At 42.2% G+C, this 27,211-nt stretch overlaps 2 protein-coding genes across 3 annotated transcripts; both read right to left on the minus strand.

The window, feature by feature from the left end:
- Window positions 1-250: 250 nt before the first annotated feature.
- Window positions 251-5,104, minus strand: rom1b (retinal outer segment membrane protein 1b). Its single transcript, XM_076292962.1, has 5 exons — window positions 4,955-5,104; window positions 2,701-2,976; window positions 2,309-2,463; window positions 1,371-1,617; window positions 251-681 (listed from the first exon to the last, which is right to left on the minus strand). The coding sequence occupies exons 1-5, from the start codon at window positions 5,102-5,104 to the stop codon at window positions 463-465; spliced, it is 1,047 nt and encodes a 348-aa protein (XP_076149077.1). The 3' UTR covers window positions 251-462.
- A 982-nt stretch (window positions 5,105-6,086) lies between these two features.
- LOC143132612 (uncharacterized) lies at window positions 6,087-14,337 on the minus strand. 2 transcript variants are annotated; one of them, XM_076292257.1, is made up of 5 exons: window positions 9,477-9,644; window positions 8,670-8,798; window positions 8,432-8,498; window positions 8,188-8,295; window positions 6,087-8,084 (listed from the first exon to the last, which is right to left on the minus strand). In XM_076292257.1, the coding sequence occupies exons 1-5, from the start codon at window positions 9,626-9,628 to the stop codon at window positions 7,515-7,517; spliced, it is 1,026 nt and encodes a 341-aa protein (XP_076148372.1). In that variant the 5' UTR covers window positions 9,629-9,644; the 3' UTR covers window positions 6,087-7,514. The 2 variants fall into 2 exon arrangements, with proteins under 2 accessions (XP_076148372.1, XP_076148371.1); XM_076292256.1 differs by lacking the exons at window positions 6,087-8,084; window positions 8,188-8,295; window positions 8,432-8,498 and adding an exon at window positions 11,227-14,337 and having other exon boundaries at window positions 8,709-8,798; window positions 9,477-10,986.
- Between the last annotated feature and the right edge of the window lie 12,874 nt (window positions 14,338-27,211).

Genomic DNA, 27,211 nt, shown 5'->3' on the forward strand with positions numbered 1-27,211 from the left:
ATTTTGCCATAAACTGTACACATATAATACAAAGGGGGCATTTTTCATGTCTTAATGAGTAACAGTGCATGTTTTCCATAAAGATTTTCATTATTTTAAGTCTGTGTGTGTGTGTGTGGGGGGGGGGGGGGGGGGGGTGAATGTGTGCGGTGTCTGTGTATAATCCTGGGAGAGAGACACAGAGAGTGTATGAATGTGTGTGGGGTTTTTTTTGTCCATAATTTTGTGTGCAGTCGTTTGCACTTGACTGGATCAGAGCCTTCTTTTTCTATGTATAACAACACTGCCATATGAAAACACATGAGAAAAAACTGCTTGAAAAACTCAGATGGAACCCTTGTGGACCAGTTCCCCGGAGGAGTCAGAGCTCGCCCCATCCATCCGTCCGTCCATCCATCCACCCAGGTCAGCTCTGCTGGGTCACCTCTCCCCTGGCTCTGTTTAGCTGCTCGGTGAAGTGATCTACTCGGAGGCCCCTGCCTCTGCGTCTCCTTCCGTGGTCTCGTCCACCACCTGGCCTCCTTTCAGGCGCAAGAGTGCCTTCAGGGTCTCCTTGGCCTCCTCCAGCGTCTCCTTCAGCCCTTTCTCCAGGATGTAGCCCTCGGTCTCCACCTCCATGTCCTCCGCCTCCACCCCAATCATGGCCGTCTGCAAGTACCGCAGACTCGCCAGCATGGACATCTAAAAAAAGATGACAATAATTCACATGACAATATGTCCCACTACAGCATAAACATGTATCTTCATATGGTATATTAGTCTAGCATACAAAGAGGCACCATTCATCTTTTCATATAATATCAATAAGGCAATAGACAGCAGAAGTCATTATCCTGACTCATTGCATGAGCAGGAGAATAATTTGGATACACTGGTGGTCATCCTCATCTGAGTCACTCCCCTTATTATATGTTTGCTAGGGGTTTTATTAAGAGCTATGAGAGCTTGTAATGTATCCTCTCATTTGTGCAGGACCACCCTCTGGTCAATAGTCATGTTTCATTTATGAACAGGCCGATCGATACTTTCTTGCAATTGAGTTTTCCCCTCACATGCCAGCACGGGTTCCCAAAGAGCAGTGTCTAATATGTTCGATTTATATTCATCCCCTGTTTACTAAATAAAATGTTTTGCCCTTTTTCTGTCAAATCCCACCAATTTGACCTCTCACTGATTGTTTTTGTGTTGAGAAAAACAAATAATGAGAGGCCATTAAACTGTCCTATCTAAGTGTTTGACTTTCACAAAGAAAAGAAAAAATTCTGCAAAGGTCAACCATGTTTTTGGCTTGCCAAGAGTCTCCCCATGGACATCAACACTGACTGAATAATGTTATGCTAGTGAAATTGGGGAACGGATGTCCACTGTACCTGAACCATGAATACGGAGAGGACACCAGGGCCAATGGTGTTCATGAGACCCATGTAGTAACTGACGAGGGCCTGGCGGCAGCCACGGCTGTATAGGTTCAGCTCCTCCGTCTGGTAGTCGTAGTTGTGGTGCGCCGTATTGTCCAGGATGTGCTCCTGGATGCAGGGACGCGGGGACGCCGGGTTGCAACAGCTGAACGGAACGCCGTCCATCAGGTAGCGGCCGTCAACATTGCTCCGCACACGACTACCAGCCAGAAAACAGAGAAATCAATGCTCAGGGTTAGGATTTGCATTGCACGTCAATGATGCCCTTCAGCATGAAATCAGTCACAAGGTCACAGTCCAGATACGCAACCGTCATGCGTGTTCATGCTCTTTGGCCGTGTTTGTGTGATCTATGGCACGTACAATCAATGACTCGAATCAATCAAAACAGTTCACACATGTGTGTTCCATAGGAGGTGATGCACATGTGGGTAATTGTGTGGATCAATGTGAATCAATGAGACCATGTGATTTCCTTTTGATTCCATACAGGAAGAGCTGTCACAGAAAGTGCCCTCTTGGCCTTGCCATGTCGTCAATACTTCCGGAACCTTTCATTAAGTCCTGCTGTTCTTTGTTGAACTTGTCCTCATAAGACCAAAGCTCTCATCTAAATGGTTTTGTGAAAAGCTCTACACTGTCCTGTTCATGTTAAAATTTGTGACAAACTGCTCTAAAACTGATAGTATTGTACCCTAAGGCATTGCCTGGAATATCACTTACCTACACATACTCTGAACAAAGTTTGGATGTAGTATCATTCCAGTTATTTACTTTGTTTACACTTGGACATGGAACTTCTTTAACATAATCTAGATATACATCCATAACCCACAACCTCACACATTTCGTTGATCTCCACTTTTCTCAGCTCAGAGCCATTCACTCACTCTTTCACGTCCTTGCAGGTGAAGTCTAAGTAGCGGTTGTTGATCCACTGCACTTCAAACCAGTCCCTGAAGTTGTTGTTCCCACAGCATTGAAACTCTATCTGCAGGTGGTCAATGGTCTGCTTCTGGAAGCAACGGCCTGGGGTGTCTGTGTCCTACAGTTTCACACACACACACACACACACACACACACACACACACACACACACACACACACACATGCATGTCATTCATGTCAGTATTTCAAACAAGTTATGTTCTAAATTGCAATAAAATAAGCAATTGCAAGGCATCGCAATAAAAGAGCTTATTGCTCAGTTCATTTTATTCCCTGAACAATAAAATGGATGATGATCACATATAAATTACATTAAAAGAACACAGCCCTCTACCTTGTAGAAGCGAATGCCATTCTTCAGCCCGATCTTTAGGGACTCTTCCAAACTGGCCTGTAAGGCATAGCTCAATGCCATGGCCACCAGAAACATGAAGGTGAACAGCAGAGACCCGATAAAGAAAGGAGTGAGGAAGGTCTTCCAGCGGGCAAAGCGGGCCACGTCCATGGAGTCCTGACAGATTCGGCCAGCGCACAAGTTAATGCCCACAGATGCCAGTCCCACTACCATGAGCAAGTTGGGCACCACATGGATGTCATCATTGTGCATTACCTAGACCGCAGGTGACACAGGAATACTGATGTTACTTGAAATAGATGCCGGCCTTTTACAATCCTAACACAACATGATGTAACTACACTCTGAAGTACTGGCAATGGGGACGGATGTTGGACTTAAATGAATATATTGCAATACATTTACTGGCAAACGTTTTAGACTAAAGCAACTTACAAGTGAGTTACAATAACCAAGGTATACCGGTGAGTTAGGAGGCCTGCTGTGAGTGTTAGCACATCACTCAGTCCAATCTCAAAAACTACAGTAGGCAGAGCTTTCTGCTACCGCGCACCACTCCTCTGGAATAATCTCCCTCCCTCTATTCGATTAGCAGACACCCTCCCTATTTTTAAATCTAGACTTAAAACATACCTCTTTAGTGCCTCCCATAGTTAGGTTTGGTGCTGTGTGGAACTTCAACCACCTCAGGGTTTTTTGGAATAGACCACCCTGCTGTGCCCTTGTGTGACTGGCACCCCAGTCATGCGTGCGACGATGGTCAATGACCATACCTGCGCTGGTGTCGACTACCCTTCACCATGCCTTAGTTATGTTATGCTGCTATAGCCTAGTGGACTTTCCATGTGTCACGCTGTACAACCCCTCCTCTCCCCTTTCCGCTCTCTCTCTCTCTCAACTCTCACTCTGGCTATTCTCACTATGGTATAACACTATAGTACCAATGATATACTTATTGATATTAACCATTTTGATTCATAGTAATACTAACCCACTCTATCTCTCTCTCTCCCTTCCACCTTACCTCACTTGTGAGGTATACCATTACCAGTCATCAGCCATCCTTGTGTTTGGCCCTCATCTCACCTCAAGTCCCATCCCTACGGCTGCCTTATCATCGCCTATTGCTGTCCCCCTGCCCAGATTCCCTATGCCCTATGACAACTCCTAATCCCCTTGGACAATTCATTCCTGGATATGTAACCATCCCACCTCTTTGTAACACACAACTCTAAACTTTAAAGCTTTAAACACCATGTTCTTTTCTCTACACCTAACTAACTTATTCATTTAACATGAAAACAGACATTACTTTACTGGGGTAAACAGACTTTACTGTTCTGTACTGACCCTAGGCAGATGGGTCAGGCCCTTGAGTCGTGGATCTGCTCAAGGGTTTTTCCTACATGTATCTCCAATTCTAGGGAGTTTTTCCTCGCCCCTGTTACTCATGGGCCTTCTCTTATTGTTTAGATAGATAGATAGATAGATAGATAGATAGATACTTTATTGATCCCCAAGGCGAAATTCAAAACTACCTCTGTAAAGCGCCATGACACATGTGCAATGTTTTGGCGCTCTATAAATTATATTAAATTGAAAATTTAATTGAAAATTGAAAATTCCAAGCTGACATAGGTGTTATAGAAGGTGAAGAGATAATGAGTATTTTTTAGAAGGGTATCCCGTATTTTGTGCATTTTAGACTGAATGTAAATAAGAAGAGGATCTTTAAACCATCACATGTGAATATATTTTTTCTTGTTGTAAAAATACCACAAAGACAATGCACATCTCTAGTCTTGTGCATGATAAATCTTTATAAACATATTTTGTGTAGTGCGTCAAGATGTAATAATATTCACCTTGGTGCTTATCCCTGACTACACCTGACTCATATAGGACATGAGTCACCTTCATAATCCACCAAACTCTACTACACTATCATACAAACATTCTATTGACACAGTAACTTTTGCAGCAAAAATAACAGTGAAATCATGATTTCATATTTAAAATGAAAATGTAAAAATTATATTTAAGCAAAGAAATTATATTTAGTTTTGAAATAAGAGTGCAGTCACAAGTACTCTTACTCTAATAAATTCAGATTAATCTTAATTCATTCACATTAACAAATGTAACAAAGTTCCAAAAGGTGAGACTGACATTTCCCTAATGTTATATGAAGTACTGAATACACTTTTTAAGCCATTGAGTATTTGAGCTGTACCTCAGATCTGCGGAGGAGCTCTGTCTTCAGGAACACCCCCATGAAGAAGACGACCATCCCAGAGAACATGGCCGCCCAGGAGAGCAGCCACAGACCCTGGGCCAAACGCACCCTCTTCTGGAAGGTAAACTTGATCTTCATCAAACTCATGATGCCTACAACAGCGCAGAGCCACAGACGGAGAGAGGAAGGCACCCGGTGAAGGAGAGTAGATGACAGAGAGGAGACTGAGTGAGACAAGGGACTAAGAAGGACAAGATGGATTGTAGAGATCTAGGTCAAAATGGAGGAATTCCAAAGAATGAATGCTGCTTGCCATTCAGGTCAAACACAAATGAAATATTAAATTACTGTAAGCTTATATCAATTAAGTAATTAAATAAAATTGTTAGTAAGACAGCACTCAGTTATTTTAGGATTTCTCAGATAAATAGTAAAAATAACTACTTCAATCTAATCCTAATCAACAGCAGAGATTAGAATGGGGGTCTCTCACCCTGTGACGTATCAAGAGTCGTATTTATTTGTTTAGGCTCCTGTGGGTGGGCTCGCGCTCACGGGCACCGTCCTCATATTTCCGAGGCCATTTTGGAGAAGACAAGTATACACATAAAAAATTATATCTAGGATATCATCCAGGTAATCCCATTCCCTCCTCCCCTGGTTTGAATCCTATTACATTAACCCCACCAATGGAAATTCAGGCCACTGTCTATTCAGCAGACCTGCCCTTAGCGGCAGCTTCAAAAGGAGGATTTGAGATGAGGTGACGGGGAAGAGGGAGCTGGTCAGAGAAAGAGAGAGAGAGAAACAGGCAATGAAAAAATATTGTTTGTCAAAATGGTATATGTACCAAGTAATTTAGGGTTAAACCGCAAAAGGTCACATAAAAGTCAAATGGGTGCTGTACCTTGTCCAGAAGACTGTGAGTGGGAAATGAAAACTGACCTTGCATCCACTCAAAAATAAATTAATAATAATACCAATAATTTTAGCCTAGTCCTTACAGAAATTATAGGACTTTGCATCGTTGGTGCAGGTCTTAGCTCGTTCCCTAATAATAATAATAATTATAATAATAATAAAAAGACTGGTTCACTTGTTGGATGTAGATCCATTTATTAGGCTTTGTTAGGTGTGGTGGAGCATACAATTTGAAAGCAGTTTTAAACATGTAAGGGATATATCTCAAGGCACAGGATATTTACATATGTTGTACAAATCAACAAGTTTCATGGGGGAAACATAACATAGTCTATGTTTGAATTCACCTTTGATTTCTTTTTTCTTAAGATAAAAAAGTTGTACAGTCTCACCAGATTTGGGTCTGATGGAATGTTGAAGCAGATGTTATAACCTGCAAGGATATTCTACCATGACATTTTTGAAACATAACTAAGCATGAAAGAAATACGACAATAGACTTATTACAGATGGTTCTTTGGAAGGGTAGATAAATTCAGACATACACATGGTATTGTTTGACTCTCTTGAGATATGTACAGTCTATACAGAAACTAGGAAACATAATCTATATTATAACTGCATAATTATTATATACACAGCTTCAGCACTCTTCAAAGGCAGCCTCAGAATAGCTAAAGCACAGTACACTTTACCACCACAGATTCACAAATAATCACAAGTAATGAGGAACAAATGTGGCATAATTATAACAATCATAGACAATAAAATGTAAATACAATATTTTTGGATAGTGTCTGTAGCAGCATCAAACATACAGCAGTCAGCATGTCTTTGAGGCTGCTACAGTATCCATAATGCAGCTGGCATCTTGGCATGTATAAAGCCCTTTATGATACACACTTAATCCTTGGATGCTATGGGACAGTAATCTGCAACAATGTGTAGATCACGGTTTAGTGAAACCACTGTATAATTTCAGTATCCAAGTAGAACCAGACACACATTCACTTAGCGACTATACTCCCAGCAGCAAAGACTAAGCTAGAAGCAGTGGGTGGGTAGAGCTAGACTATTATTTTAATCACACATATCATGATTTTTTTAACAAAGCTACTACAATGTAAAAGAAAATGTAACTGGAAAATTTACTGGTATGTTTCTGCCAACACAATTACTGTACATTTTTCTTTTCATATCTTTATGATATCCCTCACTTGCCAGGGAATGGCAATATTTGAATATTTCAAAGAATTGTCAATTAAAAAAAGATACAAGATGTACGGAAATTGTACTGCCAGATTTACCAGTACATTTTCCTGCTCTTATTTCAGATTTATTTTTACTCTGTATGCTTAGTGAGTTACACTGACAAGACAGACTTGGTAATGGATTTAAATAATAATTAATTTCAACTTAATTACAAATAGGGCTATCACTTGTTCTGAACATCTATCATTGAGCATTTACATGTCATCAGCATATTATTGAGTCTTTACAACTGTATCCTAAACCAGCACTTATACACAGAAGGCATACATGTACAGTATTTTTTTTTACCACAAGTATTTGGGCTCTTTGGGTACTGACCCATAGCCTTAGCATAATAGCTCTATCAGAGGAGCTACTGGTCAGGTTAATGTCCTGGTGGTGGTCCTACCCAGTCCAGGGCACCACCGCCTCTCTCCTCTTGGCCTTCATTGGAGGGAGGAGACATCTGACTCATAAAATTGTCCAAAATCCTTTGTGCTGTAAGGGAGGTGAAATCATCCCCGGGCTCCCCTCCGCCCGCTCCCCTGCCTGTGCCACCCATCTTGTAAGGATTTGGGGGCACCTCTGGGTGCTGGTGCTCGTGGCTTTTGGCCTGAGCATCACTCATGTTTTTAAACAGTGCCATGCTTATTTCAGCAACAGTGAAAGGGAGCTGTGGAGACCTGGAGCTTCCAGCGGCCTCCATGTCCTGTCTGGTTCCGCACCCCCTGTCCTCTCCTGACCCAGGCCACTCTGCCTGGTCTTGTTTCCATGGGATAAAGGCCGTTGTCCTAACTGGCCCGGACTCAGGCCAATCAGTCGATGCCACCTCCACTGTCGCCAAAGCTGACTGGTTGTCTTTGCTGTCCTTCATAGTGGTAGAGCGCAGAAAATTCTTAACACTGTCCTCAGATTTGAAGTGCTTTTGCAAGAGCTCCTTGATCAAAGCGGGAACCTAGGTAACAGAACACTAAAGCAATTATTTGCCAAGCAAGCAATCATTTGCTAATAAATTAGTCCTGAACCAACAATGCTTGCAGCTACTACTCTCCACTTACATTGATGTTCTCCAGTGAGCTGATGGTATTTTGGGCTGTGTCCAGCTGCTTGGTCAGTTCCAGAATCCTCTGTAAGAGGTACTTCCTCTCTGAGTTCATACTCTCCATCTATCAAACCACACAATAACACAACATTGTAGAAAAGTATTTCAGAGGTTTGACCATTGAACATGTGCATTTCTACATCATTCTACCATCATAACATTTTTTAATAATTTCTGACGTGGATGACTGTGAATCTTACAGCTGACTGTAACTTCTGCTCCAGAGTGCTGCTAGAGTGTTGGGAGTTGGTATAGCTCTCCTGCAGTCTATAGATAACAGACAAGGACATTATTTAGGACAAGCATCATGATATTAATAATTGTAGCTTATGACCATGTACATGGTTATCTGTGATGAAATGTTCAAGAGTTGTTAATGGTGAATTGGTATATGGTAAATTGATAGCCTTCAAAGCATGTTTTATGTGCACGTCTAACCTCTTGTACTTGTCCTTGAGGACTCCGAGCTCCGACCTGGTGCACTGGAGCTCGGTCTCCATGTTCTCTATACACGCCACAGTCTGCAGCAGGTTCTCATGTAGCTCCTTGTTGTATTGCTCAAGCAGCCTGCAGAAGATGAATTTGCATTTATTTCTCACAATATGTCGCCAGTGTGGTTTCAACCGGATGCTAATCCCTATATGCGTGGAAAACAAAGACCCCATTCCACTGTGCTAAGTTAGATTCATTCTGCTGTTCTAACAGCACCATACAAATCATGTGACTAATTGCAATGCATTACAAAGCAGAGCCTACAGTTCAGAAAGGCCGGATGGATATTAAACATGCCATTATTATGAGATAGCAGGCAAATAGAGAATTGATTGGCTTCAGGCTGGCTGATAGATTGTAGAGCACCAGCCAGCTTAAAGCACAGGAAAACTCTAGGCTAAAAGGTCATAATCAATAAAGAATGACACAACACAGATGAGAAAATAACACTCACTGAACTCTGTCGACAGAGCTCACTGAATCCTGCAGCGAGAGAGAACAGATAAAGGACAAAGAGAAGGGAGAGAGAGAGATCATTACAGGGATTATGCCAAAGGAGGGAGGGAGGCAAAGAGTAGAAGAGTGAGAATGGCAGACAGAGAGACAGCTTTTTCTATTTCCATGCTTCATTACAAGCTTTCTTTATTGTCCAGTTAACATATAAGTAAATCTACATGTGTTTGGGTAAGGGTGCCTATAGGCACATACCTATGTTCTTATGTGCATATTCACGTAAACATGTGATACACTCACCCGAGATTTGGAGTGTCTCCTGTGGCCTGGATGCTTCTGCCTGTCGCCATGTCCAGAGCTGTGACTGGCACTGGACGACTTGCTGGAAGGAGACTCATAGTCGGGTCCTGCGGTGTGCCCGGGTGGAGGTGGGGAACCCCTGTGGTCTCCATGGTGACGCAGTGATGGGTTGTGACTGCCATGGTGTCCATCGCCGTGCTGCTTGAAGTGATGGTGTTTGGACTCGTGTGAAATGGTCTCAGAGCTTGTGCTGGTGCCATCAGTGAGCCTCTGGTTATACTTCCCCTGGTGCTGTTTGTCCTCTGTGACACCCTGTACTTCCCCGACAGAATAGCGTTTTTTATTGTTACCATACTGCTGGTGACCCGCAGACCTGGTGGGGCTCCCAAGATTAGGCTGGTGCTTCCCTGAATGGGAGTCACGTCTTGCATGCGACTGTGGATCAGGAGCACCAGACTTTGCTGGACTCGGATTTACAGTCTTTGCCATGCGCTGCTTGGATTGCTGCATTCTTGAACCCTCCTCTTCCTTCTTCCCACCACCAGGGGGCTCCTTACGCTCCTGATGAGGAGATCTCGGTGACGTTGGACTGGAGCCAGGGGTGACCCCCAGTGTATTGAGCCTGGACGGACTTATAACTTGACGCGTTATCTCATCCAAAAATGCAGAAAACTGCAGCTTTGTTTTGACAAAATTCTCCCTTATAACCTCTACATCGTTTTGCTTTGGGGTGCCCAAAGGCCCCCCACCACTTTGTTTTGCTGCTTGCTCCCGGTTAGACAGCACCTCCATCGATTTGGCCTTGCGAAAGTTCGCCCGTTGGCTTGCTGCCGACCCGCCGTCCTTGTTTTTAAGGATGCCTTTGCTCGGGAGCTGCATGTGGGACACTGCCTTCTTGGGTGTGGCTCTGGCCCCAGCACCCACCTCAGCATCATCGCTGAAAGCCAGGCTCCGGCCCAGGCTTGCGGTCTTGTAGAGATTCCCGTGCTCCATATGGGGGTGTCTGTCCCACCCGCCATGCCCGTCATCACTGTCGTTGCCCTGAAGGAGCCCCTCCTCACTCTTGCTTTGTCCACGATGGAGCTTAGACAGCTTGGGGCCGTGCTCTGAGCCGTGAGGGTGGTAGTGCGAGTGCTGGCTCTTGGGATGTGGGTGGCTGTGCTGGTAGTGCGGCTTGTGGTGTGGCGAACACTGCTGGAATGGTGTTGGGGATCTCAAGTCATACTCCACGCCCTCCGAGTCCCAGTCACGAGACTTGCGTCTAGGCTCAGCTATGTTGGAGCAAGAGAGAGAGTGCTGGGGCTTGTGCATTAAGTATGTCTCGTCGTCCAAACTTGGCTCTGAGGACCAGGATGATGATGAGGAGGAGGAGGTGGATAGACTGGATGAGGAAGAGGACCTGTGTTGATCCTCAGCTTTGTGGTTGTTAATCTGATGGTATCCATGGAAACTGTGGTCATGGTGATGTGCTCGGTGATGAGCATGGCTGTCACTGTGAGATCCTGGAACACTGCACAAAGTAACATCGCAAAATAAACATGGTGATTGAAGAATAGGGAAAATAGGGGAGTGATTTTTAAAATTCAGAAGCGACACAGATGTGTTCATATATGGCAATTTCCTAGGGTAGAGCAATAAGCAATAACCAATCAATACCTAAATCAATGCCTATAAATCACATTTCCTGTGTGGTAAGACCTCATGCTTAACTGATAATATAGGCCTATAGTGAACTTCTTAAAAAGCTTACCTGTGAGGTGTCTTGTCATGTGACCTGCGGTCATGGTGATGATGGTGATGGTGAGGATGGGGACCGTGTTGATGGTGTTTTCCGAGTTTTACGTCCTCCTGCGAGGGTTTGTGAACTGGCGTGAAGTACTTCTCCATCACTAGGCAACTTCTTTTTCAGCCAGCGCAATCAAAACATGAAGAAGGCTACCTTTCTTGGCACTAGGACAGCTACTTCTTAAACGAATCCCTTAACGTTAAAATTAGGCTACTTTTTGCTGAGGCTATAGCTCTGAATTTTTTCATCCAAATGACGTGCCATGCATTCGATCGTTTTTTGTTTCCAAAACAAAACAGAGAAAACAGAGAAAAGTTAATCACTTACGTGCACATGCCAAGTGTCTGAATCTCGCAAATGAACTGAACTAATACCGAAAAGAAAAATTGTTACCTTGACATATTTGTATAATTAAACTATCTCACTTAGTTTTCATAGACAAAAAGGATTTTGCGCAAATCATCCAACCGCTTGGCGCATCCGCATCCAGGTCATCTGTATACAACTCTTTTAACTTAACTATCTCTGCCTTAACCTAGACTACTGTCTAGTTCTGACTAACTTTTTCTCTGTGCCCAAACTATTACTGTGAGAGTGCCCTGTGTGCGTGAGAGTTATGGTACTCCCCTTCACCTCATCTCTCCTAGCATCCAATACAAATCTAATTGTGATGTAATGATGTCACATCGAAGCCACTGACAGTGTGGGACAACTGTGCCCATGGGTTGATGATGCTGGAACAAATCGAACTTAACACCGGAACAGAACAGGACCTTTGGGTTCAAGCCATGCTTCATGTCTCATTGATCTTGCTTTTAACTGTAGTGAGTTATCCTTCCGTAGGCTACTCTGAACATGTTTAATCACGCAGCTTGTAGTCTACAACTAGTCTAGTTTAAATCCACAGGCGACTCGGGTACAAAACCATGCAGTGGTATTGATGTCAAATTAATGTAATGTAATTAATGTGTGTTAAGTGTATACAGTGTATGTATACACTTAAGCTTTGCTGAAGAATATTATGTGATTTAGGTTAAGATACAGACCTGTTGTTAACATCAATCAACGAATAGATTACATTAGGCTATATTTTAATGTATGATAGGCTTTCCTTATTATCTTCATCTAATTTGTGTATATTGAATTATATTATTTACAGGTATTTCATTATCATATTATGAACTGTTGATAAGGGTATACCTCCTTCCAATGTGGACCTTTAACCTGTGGGCACTTTATGTTCTTATTCTAAACACACTCACATTTTCCTCCATAGGCCTACAGTCGTTTGCAAGAGGCCAGTATGCAGGGCAGTTTAAAGAAGAAGCTGTTATTTGTTTTGTAGCCTACCACACCCATAGCTTCTCAACATTGCCACCCTCTTTCGGTGTGAGGGCCATCACCAGCAATCTCCCCTGAGGCTTCTCCCATCCCCCTAGTCCCACTCCTGTATGATCAATGCGCTGTTGCATAAACAGAGTATACACTAACACAATCAATTTTGGAGCCTACAATACAGAACTCTCCCTCTGCTGGTGTCAACCACAGTCCATGTCTTGATTTGGGTGTTGCATACAATCTGAATTTGTGACCTGAAACTGGATTAATATTTGTAAAAGTTGTCAGTACAATCAACCAAGTGGGCTTTATTATTCCCATCTCTAAAAAAAGAGCACTACATTAAATACTAACATAAATGGCTGGCACTTAATACACATAGGTCTATATGGCAGCTTAAGAATATGTTCCAGTGGAAAAATAATAATCAAAGTTCAGTATCATTGACTGTAGGCTATTTATTTTGTCAAGAATTTAGCTATATTTCAATGTAGTTTACAAGCTTATACAAGTCAATTCCAAGAACCTAGTCAAGTTTCAGTTTGAAATGTGAACCACTGTCCAGAAAAAAGTAATTGTGGCAACCCAACATTTCTGAGGGCAGTCTTGTAATGCATCATTTTCTGCAAGCACATAGGTATCCTAATCTCCATTCACATTTTCATTATCATAGCCCATGCCCTTTGTACTCTCCCTAGATGTTACATGAGAAGTATTGGCTGGGCTTGGCCTGTATCTCCTTACAGTCTCTTCTCCCATCCCCCAACAGGGGCTTTTACAAAATACTATACCATTTGTCAACACCCTCCCCATTTGAAGTGCCATAGGTGCAAGGATTGTGCTCCTGATGTAATCTAGAGACCACTTTAGGAATGGCCCTCATATTAGAGAAAGACGCTCAACAGTCCAGTGACAGGATTACATAAAAACTCCCTAGAATGTCCATAGAACATACCAATCTGCACATCAAGGCTCATGTCCCCAGCACTTTTCAGTACAACCTGATACCCATAGCCTCAGTTCTCAACTTATTTGGCATTGTTTGATTGATCATCTGATTATTAGGGTAATTCTACCCTCACCCCAACACATGCAGTTAATCACGTAAGCTACTCTAGGGCTGGAGTGTCTGAGTCTCGATAGGCTTTGATTTCATTCTTTGCAGCTACATAGGCTAGACGGATTACCTTGTTTTTTGTCTTTTGATGAATGAACTCTGTATGCTGGGCTCTTTTAGAAATAATAGACCATCATAAACCGCGATTACGTGGCCTGCAAATTATGCATCCACCCCAAGATCTATCCTTGGGCCAGCACCTTTTTGCTTTGTTGTTCTTTTGGGACTGCTAAATACATACAGCAAAAGGGCTAAATACGATGGTTTACCGCCACCTACTGGTTCAAAAGTAGAAAATTAGAAAAAGAAAGAGTCACGTAGACCAAAAGCCCAGACACAGACGTTGCGTAACAAAATGCCAACCTAACCCAAATCTGCATATAATAAAGTAGACATTCTTGCCTAAAGTAGTTCCTTTCTCTCTGTAGATTACACTTGTCGATCAACGACTTAAATAACCCTACCAATTCCAATAAAAATGGTAGATAGAGTAGCCAAATGGCATAAACGACCAAGTCACACCCTACGGAATCATCGATGATTACTAAAATCAAGTACGTTGGGAATTTACCAACAATACAAAGCTTTGTATTCACTATTTCCGGCGTTGGGAAGCCCAGTGATTTTCTAATTTATTTTATCTGAAACTATCCGTCACAGCCAACTCCCATGTGGGGGTGGGGGAAGTAGTTCCAGCGTTGAAATCTGGTTCAAACCGGTTTAAGCAAGGATATTTCACCTCTGTTACCATATACATGCGCTCAGCAAAGGGCTGCCACTGACGTCAGCTGTTATTTTTCAAAAGGTCTTAAGACAATGACTAAACAGACTCATCACAAAGATATGTGCTGTTGAATTTTTGATAATAGTATTGTTTCAATGTATATTTTCCTAATTTGAATAGTTGTACAATAACTGTTGGCGAGAGATTAAATTATGACCCCCTACAAATCACAGTCACTGATTTATCCAATGCCTCAGCAGTGAGATCAGTTACAGAAGAGAACATTACTAGGCCTCGTATTTAAAGCCGGTAAAACTGATGAAAAGTCAGAGGTCTGAGGTTATAACGTCAGAACATTCTAGAATTAACTGTAAGGTTCACACATCTACCAGAGCGACTCTGACTCAGTCCATGTTATCTCTGTATAGTTGTTCAGTCACTATCTTCACCCACAAAGATATAGTAACATTAACAAAACGATAATATAGCCATGATGTCGTTTTCCATCGACCCATGCCAGAACAAGCTGATCTTTTTTAACAAGGCACTGCAGTATTTCGTTTGCAAAACAACCGGACTATTTCTTGAAGCGTAGGCATACAGGGCGGACGTAAGGTTCTTGAGTCGTTTCCTATATAAACCGTTCGCGTTCACTGCGTATTTTAACTTGGGTGCAGCTTGTTGACTCGTCGCGGCGATCGGTATCGTTCTTGTTCACTGTCGTAGTCTTTTTCTTTAATATTGACGAGAGAAACTTATTTTCTAAACTGTTGTTATCTTATGCAATATTAGCTGTTTTAAGGAAGTGATTGTTTGATTTGGAAGCAAGTCCTGTCAGGTTAAACTGTTAACGTTAGCTAATCAGCTAATATATTATAGGATAGCTAACGTTAACATCAAGTAAATTAATGGCATAGTTTGCCTCTAACGTTAGATAACAATGGTTGGGCGTAGTTCTGTTTAAATGCAAGAATAATGTTACATTTTAACAGATTTTTGAGCAACTGAGTTAATGTCAGCCACGTTAACGTTAGCAACTAACGTTAGCATCTAACGTTAACTTACAAGCCAAGATTGCTAACGGTAGAAGCTATGCTAGTTAACGTTAATCAGTGAACGTTAACGTTAGCCGTATTGGGCGTCAGAAAGGCCTAACAAAAACAAGTCTTAACAGTTAATAGGGTTTCTTTATTTGCTCTAATTTTACTTCAGATATGTCCGATATTGAAGATTTACCCGTTAAAAAATATATATTAACTTTAATAAAGATAACGTTAGCGATAAAGTCTATGTTAACCGAAGGCAATAGCGTCACGTGACCATTGTCGGTTTTCATCTGATTCATGTGTTGACAAATGTCAAGACTAAAAGCTAGTGAGACATCTAACGTTAGGTATGACTACTCTTTACGTCGAATGTCACCTAACATTTAACGTTAATAGGTAACATTAACGCTAATTTCCATATTTGGTATGGGTATGTTGCCTGTAGTGAAGGAAGTGTAGTCCAGGAATGTTCTGAGACAGCTGCATCAGTCAAAATGGCGCCGCGTCTTTGTGAGGAAAAGGTGACGCAGTCATAAATGTAAATGAAATGTGTGTCTGAGGCAATGGAACGTTGCGGAAGAAATGGCCGTTGAAGTGTGAATCGGTTGAAGTTTTAGCTCAATGCAATCAAGGCGCTTGTTTTAAAACCAATACTCCCGTATTTGGCAGAGTCTACCAAGAGCTAAATGTAGTGTTGAACGGCACCATCTGGTGACCGGCTATGGACCTTTTTCGAGATCGCGATTAAGCAGAAAGCGTTGCTTGTGGTTCTTTCAAGAGTTTGATTTGTTTTCATTCATTTTATTTTTGGCGGTAGCTGAAGATTTACCCTGCAAATGTTATTTGCTCTTCTGTGGAGAGAAAAGACTGAGTTTATTAGAGTAACATTACTCTCCAAATGGACTTAGTTAGTGGTGAGCGTTGATCTAGAAGAATTTCAGGAGCAGATGGCAGGACCTGGGAGGACCGAAGGGAGCCAGAGGACCACCGGGCGGGATCAGAGGGAGAGCGGGGCAGAGCCAGAGGGGAACCAGGGAGGATCAGAGGGAGGAAACCAGGCAGGCCCAGAGATGCAAGCAAGGAGGAAGTGTCCACAACCAGAGGGAGTCGAGCATCGCAAGGCAGAGTAGTCATCCTCGTGCAGATGGTCCCCTGAGGCAGCAGTCCATTCCAGTGCAGGCCAGAGTGAACCAAAGATGGGTCCCCGGGTGACATCAGAGGCAGGGAGAGGGCGTACAGAACTAAAGGGTCACCAGCTAGCTTCAAAGTCATAGGAGGAAGGTGTTTGGTTTGTATGTTGGGTATAGGTATCGCTCCTAAATTAAAACGTAATACGCAATTTGCAATTGTACAACATTTTACTCGCAAAGCCCTGTCTTTTCTTCTTTCAGGCGTGGCGTTTCACGCGTTGATATTCCCCCCCGTCACCTGTTCCCCTTGTTGGCTGAGTGGTTTCGACTGAGATGAGTGCTGTGGTGTGTGTGCTGGGGAGACGACTATCCCTCAACCTCCACAACTTGGGCATCGTTTCGATGTAGTCCTTCGACTGGAAAAGGCGTCTCTGTTCCCTTTGAAATTCAATAGGTTGTGTTAGAAGGCATCATCTTTGGAGATCGTGAGAAGTGGGGGTTCGTCTAATCGTCTTTGCGACCTCTGTCTCCCACTCCGTCTGTCCATCTACATTTACGCTGGTGCAGCTTCCTATACTGGTAACAATGAGCTCTGAGTTTGCATGAGTTTTAAATAAAGGGAGTAACTATTCCCTCTATTGCTAGTAAATAACATTTTGGATCCTCTGAAATATTTATATTCCTGAGGTAAACCTGGAATTGAGGTCATACTGTAGCTTTTTTTTATTTATTTTTTTTATACTGTTTAAAGTGTTGTACATGTTGGGTCAAGTTGGTCTGTAGGGGATTGGGAGGGGAAAACCGCGTTTTCGAGTTCTCTTTTCTACAGGCTCAACTGGCTTGGGCGACTACACCCAGCGCGAGTTCCACAATAGCGAGTCCACACACTAGATTGCACAGCAGTATTGTTTGACCCAAAGGATAAGGATGTGCCTTAAACGGCAGCCCTTTTGGAATGTAGGAAGGTATTTGTAATGGTCTTCTAGTGATTTGGATCTTACTCTATGTACATCTCATACATTTTACATTAATTATTGGGGAACCATGTCATCTTGCTGTGGGAGGGTGGGGTGTGGGGATTTTAACCTTAATGTCTTCCCTAGACTTCACAGCTCTATTGTAAAAGCGGGGTTTCTAAAGAAAAGGTGCGAGTAATCGTGTTTGGGAGTGGAACCACCATTGTACCTTTCTGCCGCGCTTCGTTCTGTAACAAGTCCGCCATCACACCAGCTCCTCATCAATGCCGGGTAACATGAGGCACAAGAATCTGAATGTTAAGCAGTTTGATATTTCAACTTGTAAGGTGGCTTTATTCAATTTCTGTTATCTGTCTTATTGATGGTATTTCGAGGAATACGAAATTGGGATATGGGGGCCGGGGAACTACTTGATTTTGACTTTTTCAGATTTATTTAAAACTACCCGCCCCCACAAAGATCTGGTGGTCACTCCAAAGGTCCCTCCTAAGGTGGAGCACAACTGATGCGTACAGGCTCAAGGCGTTGTTACCTTGTTCGTATGGCAAGTAATCTGTTAGTGCTTTATACAAATTGTGTGCTTGATTCATCTTGTATGTACTTAAGTGCCATTGAAGCTTTCTTGACTTGTAGTAAAGAATAAATGGTGTTGTGGGGTTATACTGCATAATCTAGGGTGGGGTGGTGCAAGGTGTGTTTCTCCCCTTTGCATTTTCCAGTGTACAAGCGCTTTCTGCCAGCTGAACGGGAGGTCTAGCTCTTAGAATGTAAAGGTTTGCTTTTCCCACCTGACTTCAGTCTTGGATCACGTAAGCTTGTAAAATGCTGCTTATCTTGTTCACAATTTACTTAATTACTTGCGTTTTAAAAAAAAAAAACTGTATAGGCTTTGCCATTTGGCATTTCATGCATTGTAAGAATGTATAAAAAGCGATCTGTAAAGCATATTTGGTAAATAAATACATAGTACGTTGTGATGGAATACATTTTGGTATGCATTTGTTTCTTGGGGTGTTGGGACTGGGGGAACCTCTTGTACTTTTTCAGGTATTGTAAACTTGGAGCATTTTAAGCACGAGACCAGGGCTTGGTGGCGTTCTTTCCGAGTGGAAGTGAAGGCAGATAAGTGAAAGGTTCATGCATCATGGGATTCATCTAACAAATTAGTCTTTGTTAAGCAAAGTTGAAGAAACTTTTTCTTGATTGCAATTTCTTTGAAAAGAGATTTGAGACACTTGTATAAGTATGTAGTAGTTGAATTTAATCCATATTGTGTAGAATTTGGTGATCTCTTGAACGTCCCTTAAAGCATAATGGGACTCAAATCTTTAAGATTTGAGAGCGGGAAACCCATTGAAGACCCTCTTGAGGATTGTATTGTTGGTGTCTTGGTCAAGGTGTTTGGGTGGGCCTAGGGGGTGTCTCTTTTTGATCTTGCAGAGTTGTACAGTGCCCCAGTGAAGATTGCCATCACAACAGGCCATGTGTTGACGACAGGAACAACCAGTCCTTTGAACTCCTTGCCAGGACCGCGCACAGTTTGTGCTCTTTTGATAGATCGTGTTAAGTACAGCAATCTATTTAAACTAATTCAGGCATAGGCTCAGTCACAAGCTCCTGCGCAACTGTGCAGGAGCATAGTTGAAAAGACAAATGCTTTGCAAATGCATAGCATGTATGTAGTGTATAGTCATGCAACTGTGTGACAACCCAAAGTTAATGTGACTGAGAAGCTGTGCAACTGTGCAGCTTTAATTGGTTTGGACATTTTGAAAACCTCAGTGTTTACTACATGGCTTTTAGCCAAATGTTGGGTAGGGGAGAGGGTCTTTTGCACTCTTTTTTTTCTTTCACTTGCAGATTGCGCAAAACCATGCTGCTGTGTATGAATGGTGTGAAGTCCCCTTGTGGAGTGCATTGAAACCAGGTGTTTTTGTCATTTCATTAGAAATGTTCCTGCAATGTCAGTCTGGTTCAATGGAAACCCTACAAACTGCTACCTTTACTCTACATTTCATAACATGCGTCTTTGAATAGTGCCTATAAGCATCCATTACTCATAACCTTGAGCACATGTTAACTCAGATGAGTTAGTTCCTGCAAATGTTCGTGTTTGTTCTTCTATGTGTTTGTGGTGGGAATGTTTGTAGTAGCTTCTTATTTCAGATCACTCATCTGTCCACTCCATTTGCAACTGCACCTGAATGAAAGGCTGCCTGGGAGCTGTCAGCAAATGAGTCCTCACTGACTGACGACCAATCCCTCTGTGCGCTTGAGCTTAGTCCAAACCTCTGAAGTCCTTCACCCGAAGTCCTTCTCTGCGTGCTGTGTGTTTGTCTATCCTGTTTTCCCCCCTTCGTTTCTTAGGCTAAATTTCCAATAGGAGCCCCGCATTTCTCGTGTGTGTCTGGGAACGCCCTAACCGTGTGAAGCACTGGGAATCATTTCCTGTCCAATCAAGAGCTACAAGCTTGTCTTGCTGCTAAATGAGCCTCAGGTTGCTGTTTCTTGGTGTCTCAAGTGAGGTCCTCTTAATTTTAATTTTCCCGGGTACGTGTTGCAAATTTAACTTCATTTATTGCATGAACCTCGGCTTTGCATAACACTGATGGGGAAAAAAAACATGCAACAGCTTAATGTAAAGTCATTTCATTCTAAATACTACATGCTAGAGGGTGGTTTTCTTGGGTGTGTGGGAGGGGTGGGGCGCAACCAAACTCTCTTCTTTGCAGATAGTTTCGATCCCTCAAAAAAGCACAACTGACCCCGCTTGCAACTGATCAGACTGGATGAGTGAGTGGATGTTCGTCTTTTTCTAAGCAGCACTCCAAATACTTGTCTTCTGTGAGCGTCAGCAACTTGAAGATTATTGCGCCGTTGCTTGGTTTGTACTATACAACCATAGCTTGCTACTATACATTTCTTTATAACGGGGGATTTTCGATCAGATTGTGGTGGGGGGGGGGGGGGGCCTGTAAACTATCCTTTCTCTTGTCTTTTCAGCTTTCCATGTTAGAAGGCAACGCACGTCTCACTTGAGTGTTGAACGAAGCGTCACTGAGCAGGCAATGCAATCCATTTCTGATTTGAAAGGTCTTATGTAAAGTAATTCGGCAAAAAATGAAATTAAGAAGCAAAAACAAATCTGCCACATGGCTGAGTTCTTGGGAGTCGCTGGGGATGGGGGAAACCTGCTGTGTTTTGTGTAGTTCTAGGCTCAACGGAAAGTCAATTCACCAGCATTGAACACCGGTATGGCGCTTGGGTGTGGTTTGTATTTTCACATAATTGGTTCCATATAAGTTATTTTTGACTTTGTATGGTTTTTGGGGGGGGGGGGCATGTAAACTTGTTCTGTCTTTGCCGTTCACAGCTTTAGGAACGTACCTCAAACCAAGGGAGCAATTCAAATCTCGCTGATGAAACAAACGTGATAAGTGGCAATTTGATAGCTGACTCCAGATTTACTAATTTCACATGGAAAAAATCTGATTTCCTTAAGCAGTACTGGAGAAGTAGATGTATGGGTTGTGCAAGGGATGGGGAAACCTGCCTTGTTTCTTTTTATAGTTTCAGGCCACTCGGGGAGCCAAGGCGAGTAGAGCAGCAGGTGCCAGGTTTTTCTTTTCCTGGAGGAACAATCTTGTTTGTTCCTCCAGGTTTTGCTTTTTACCCTGGTTAACAAAAAAAGCAAAAGACTCCGGTGGTGGCACTCCTGTTCTTCAGGATGGGGTTCGATTCCCTGCGGTGTCTTTGCTTTCCACCTGCTGCTTAGTTTAGGGACTTTAACTGACAACAATTGGGTTCATACAATTTTAATGCAGAGCACACAAATGTAATAACTGCTTTGTGCATGTTGCTCAAGATGTCCATTATTAGCAGAGGGTATTGCCTTTCTTTGAGGCCGTATCATTTTCAGGGTTCGTACAGGTGCTTGAAATCCTTGAAAATGCTTGAATTGTAATGTTGCATCTTCAAGGTTTGCAAAGTGCTTGACTTTTGGATTCAATGCTTGAAATGAAAATGGAACACTTTCTTTCGATACAAATGGCTATCTGACGGAATAGGTAGCTTATTACATGCAGACTTTTTTTTTTTTTAAAGTCGGTGAGTTTAAAATGAAGCCTTCACCATATTCCTCGCTTGTGCTTCTGCGTGTGACTGACCTGCCAGTCTGTTTTCATGCGTGACCCTGGAGATGACTGCACCAACATTTAGGGAGGTTGCCATTTTAGTGAGCGTTGGTTTGAAAACGGCTATTTCGGATTGCTGAATAGAACTCTTGTCAAATGTAGCGTCATAAGTAGGGTCATACAGATGCATTGCTAAAATAGGTCGCTAACATTTTCTTGACTAGGCTACTTTGCTCCAGTCATTGGAGGTTCGCTCATGATGACGGATGTAGGCCTGTTTGCATTCAATGTAGGCAGTCTTGACTATCATGAAAGTGAGCCTTAACATTTATTTGTTCACATATTCAGCAAAGAATGGTTATTTGTTGAGTGACTATTTATTTGGTGGGGGGGTGGTATATTGACTCAGGTTAGATAGCAAGCACACTCTACTTCCAGACAGGTGACACATTTTTTCCTTTAATTTATTTTCCTGCTATTAAGAAACTCAAATTTTGGTGGTTATAACTCATGGTTAAAGAAGGTAAAATCCAGGGTTCCCACGGGTCCTTAAAATCCTTGGGAGTTTGTTAATCTGGAAAAAAAATTCAAGGCCACTAAGTTTTTAAAAAGACATAAATAAATGGAGGTCCTTAAGTTTGAATTTCTTTTTGAGGAAAAAAATCCATACAATTCCATCCTCTTATTAACCTGTTTCCATTAGGTCACCACCACTTCTGTCTATTCTAACTACACGGCCAGCGTGATTTCTGCGTGTTTCCTGCGTGTAGCGTTTGTTGCCCAAATATTTAATTTAACATATTGATGAATAAACCAACAGGTTCATGGTAACGAGTTTAACTTGTTTAGGAAAAGTTTATTTCAGCTCAGTTTTATGCAAAATGTAAGCATGAAGAAAAATCATAAATCAAGTCATGACCAAAAATAAAAGAGAACAGCGACAAGTTATCCTTGTCCTTGGTCTGTTGAGGTAACATGATTTAACCATGACCACGCTTGAAATTTATTGACACATTAGGTCCTTGAATTTGAGGATATTGGGTCTGGAAAATCCTTGAAAGGTCCTTGAATTTTATCTTAAAGGAACACGCCACCCAATGTCAGTAGTAATATATGTTCTTACCTTAACTTTCACGAGTTGAGTCATACCTCTCCTGTGTCCTTACGTGCACTCAAACGCTCTGGTGCGCGGCTGGACTGTGTTAGCATGTTGCTATGCTAGCGGGCTTTGACGGCAACTAAGCGTAGAAGTAATCAAAAACATCCACGTTTTACCGACTTAAATACAGTTGCACGAGTAGTTGATAGAAATGCTACGGCCACGCAACGTGAAACGTGGCGATTTTCCAAGCGAATAAACCGGAGAACTACAATGTGTGGCGCAATAGCACTTGGGAGTACTTCGACCTAGCGTAGTAGTATTGTTAACACCTAATTGTAGATCCTATCCACCACAGAGTTTAGAATCCATGCTGGATCGACCCTCAGCCTCTCCCTCCCCTCTGAGCGAGAGAGAGGCACACACACTAGAGATGCGCTGATGGGCTATTATTTCAACCATAACTGCATAGCAAAACTTATCATCCATCAGCCATCCATCAACACCAAAGTTTTTTGACCAATTTTCGAAACGGCACCCGCCCACCATCCGCTGGTTGTTTTAATGTAGGCTATATGGGTGATGCAGCGCTGCTGACATGAGGCTAGAAAGCCCTTGCCTGTTCTAGGAAGACTGATCCAAGGCAGCAAATATATTAAAAGGCTAAAGTCGTACATTGGCTATGTTGTAGCCTATCCCCAGAATATCAGCAGCAAACTCAGTCTCTGTCTCGCAAAACAGTCTCCAAATAAAACGCACATCGGCCTGTTGCCTTTTCTGCCAGCTTGTGACAATATATCGTCCAAAATGCTTGATTGCATTGCATTCTCCACATTTTTAGCTACATTTTCATGTACCACATCAGCATTTTTGTTCAGTGAATCTTTTGTAAATTGCTTTACAATTACCGTCGGGCCTATAGGCCTTTTGCCTGGCTTGCCTCAGCTTCGGTCACGTCCTTTTACAATTTTATCATTGTAATAAAAAACGCAATTTGCCACATAATTTCAACATGCTCCTGGCCTACTAATTAATGCCTATTGTACTTTATTTTTTGCAAAAAGAAAGAAATCCTTGATAAAATAACAAGTCATTCACATTATAGGCTACTTTACACACTGTTATGTCAGGGTGACTGAAAGCCTGTTCTGAAGACTCCCATTCATTTTGACTGCACGAGCGCGTCTTTTTCAGACAGACAGCGCAATTCATTTTAAAGCAATTTACAAAAGATTCACTGAACAAAAATGCTGATGTGGTACATGAAAATGTAGCTAAAAATGTGGAGAATGCAATGCAATCAAGCATTTTGGACGATATATTGTCACAAGCTGGCAGTATAGGCAACAGGCCGTTTTATTTGGAGACTGTTTTGCGAGACAGAGACTGAGTTTGCTGCTGATATTCTGGGGATAGGCTACAACATAGCCAATGTACGACTTTAGCCTTTTAATATATTTGCTGCATTGGATCAGTCTTCCTAGAACAGGCAAGGGCTTTCTAGCCTCACGTCAGCAGCGCTGCATCACCATAGCCTAGGCTACATTAAAACAACCAGCGGATGGTGGGCGGGTGCCGTTTCGAAGATTGGTCAAAAAACTTTGGTGTTGATGGATGGCTGATGGATGATAAGTTTTGCTATGCAGTTATGGTTGAAATAATAGCCCATCAGCGCATCTCTAGTGTGTGTGCCTCTCTCTCGCTCAGAGGGGAGGGAGAGGCTGAGGCTCGATCCAGCATGGATTCTAAACTCTGGTGGATAGGATCTACAATTAGGTGTTAACAATACTACTACGCTAGGTCGAAGTACTCTAGTACCAAGTGCTATTGCGCCACACATTGTAGTTCTCCGGTTTATTCGCTTGGAAAATCGCCACGTTTCATATTGCGTGGCCGTAGCATTTCTATCAACTACTCGTGCAACTGTATTTAAGTCGGTAAAACGTGGATGTCGTTGATTACTTCTACGCTTAGTTGCCGTCAAAGCCCGCTAGCATAGCAACATGCTAACACAGTCCAGCCGCGCACCAGAGCGTTTGAGTGCACGTACGGACACGGGAGAGGTATGACTCAACTCGTGAAAGTTAAGGTAAGAACATATATTACTACTGACATTGGGTGGCGTGTTCCTTTAAAGGAGAATTCCGCTGTGATATTGACCTAAAGTGTATTGAAACATGATACCGAGTGTGAACGTATGTCTCGTAGCCCATCTCGGCTTGTCCCCTGCACTCCAAAATCTGGCGCTAGTTAGCCGATGCTACCAACAGCTTTTTCAATTGTGGTGCTTCTGCATCGGGCTAGCCATGCAAATAAATAACTGTTTTACACCATTTACGAGGCTCAATGTATCTCCACACTTAATTGGTAGACTTCCGAGGGCATGGATTCCAGTTGCTGCTACTGGAAGAAACTGGAATCCATGCATTTCCACTGAATTATTTTACGAATCTGATCCCTCATCATACCTGTTCATTCTTACTCGTCGCTCGACTTATCGTGACTAAATTTAAGATGGCTGCAAACGCTAAACTTCGTGAAGATACTGTCTGTATAAATCGTCTTGTAAGTAAACTACCAGTGCTTTTTCAAAGTTCTCAATGTCTCGTTTTAAATGTCAGGGCCCTCGGAAGTCTACCAATAAAGTGTGGAGATACATTGAGCCTCGTAAATGGTGTAAAACAGTGATTTATTTGCATGGCTAGCCCGATGCCGAAGCACCACAATTGAAAAAGCTGTTGGTAGCATCGGCTAACTAGCGCCAGATTTTGGAGTGCAGGGGACAAGCCGAGATGGGCTATGATACATACGTTCACACTCGGTATCATGTTTCAATACACTTTAGGTCAATATCACACCGGAATTCTCCTTTAACCAAGGTGTGGGACCACTCATTTTTGAGAGTGCATAATATGTAATTTGCCACTCTGTAAAGTGCTGGATAAGCTTGAGAATTGACCTTGAAAGTGCTTGAAAAGTGCTTGAATCTAGTCTACCTTAGTCTAAAAGAGTGTCTCTCAAGCAAGTTTATTTACTGGTTTGGTCCAACAAATATGCAGCCTTATCTCATTCTTAAAGTCTATGATGAAGTGTCCATTAGGACTAGAACATCTTCAGAAATGTTTGTAAACTTCAGGCACAGAGAAAGAAATGACTCATGTAAATTGCAATGCACACACACAGCACCCTAGAAGAACCCTGGTTGCAGCCCATTCACTTGAACCTGTAGAAAACAATTGTCAAATAGATGTTTTGCTTTAATCCCGGTTAGTAGCTGTACAATCTAGACAAAGGCTAATGAAAGTTTGTTTTTCCCAATTGCCAAAACGGTAAACTTCTCTGAACCAAATGCTCTGTTGCCTGAACATGTATGAATCGATTACTCGCAGTAAAACCATAAACTTTGACCTAGTAAAACAGAATTTACAGATGTCATTGACTCTTTGCTAAACTCTACACATTCTCATAAAACAAAACCACAAGTGGCAAAAGGAAAACAAAGAAAGCACAAATATAAGTTAAACACAACTCCTTGATCACACTTGTTTCAAATGATGACGTGGCCAATATAGCTAGTGTAGAGTGCAAACAAGTTGTTAAACAGTGCAGGTCCATATCAACAATAGACAGAAATGGTCAGTGTGGCATTTAGAATACGTTGTAGGCTCCCATTTACAGTACTGAATTATATTTTCCAGTACCTTTTACAACTTTAATTTTAGTGAATGTACAGTGCTGAATGCATAATTTTATTTATTTATTTATTTTTGAGATGTAAAATGTAGTAACTGTGTTGTGCATTTCTCCATCCTATCAATTAAGTAGCAGTGTGTTAAAGGTAAACTATGCAGTATTGGCAATTTCCTTACTGTTTTCTCGGTTTTTGCTTCTTTTTCGCTGGCTCTGTCATGACTAATGTCTGAGAAACTCTCATCGCTACCTTTTTCTAGCCGGTGCCTGGCGTGTATGTGTATTTGAATGCAGCAAAGCAATTCGTTACACTCGTTATACTTCCTGACACTGAGGCCGCCGGCCCACAGTTGCAAGGGTTGTTTTTCCCAAATTCACAGAGACTGGAATGTAGTTTGTTCATCCTGGACAGAAATACCTGTTATGTGCCAGAAGTTTGTTGACTCAACTGCCTCACATCTGTGTTGCACGATCAGAAACAATGGTTCTGCAACTAAATATTAGTTCAGTGATATTGAAAAATGTCATCAGTTTATGCCAAGTGTTTGAGGTTGAGAAAATTGTCTGCTATTTTTGGAACAGATTAATATTCCTTTTCTTTGCTTCCTGTAAGGAAAAAATAAAGTCAAGATTTTAGTTGGAATTGAATGTGTAATGTTTCCATTACATTTGAAACATGGAAATAAAAACTATTA

This window comes from Alosa pseudoharengus, unplaced genomic scaffold, assembly GCF_046254945.1.
Source record: "Alosa pseudoharengus isolate Yale_2024_CS ecotype anadromous, Long Island Sound unplaced genomic scaffold, YU_APseudo_1.1 YU_APseudo_1.1_scf_19, whole genome shotgun sequence".
In the NCBI taxonomy this organism is placed as follows: domain Eukaryota; kingdom Metazoa; phylum Chordata; class Actinopteri; order Clupeiformes; family Clupeidae; genus Alosa; species Alosa pseudoharengus.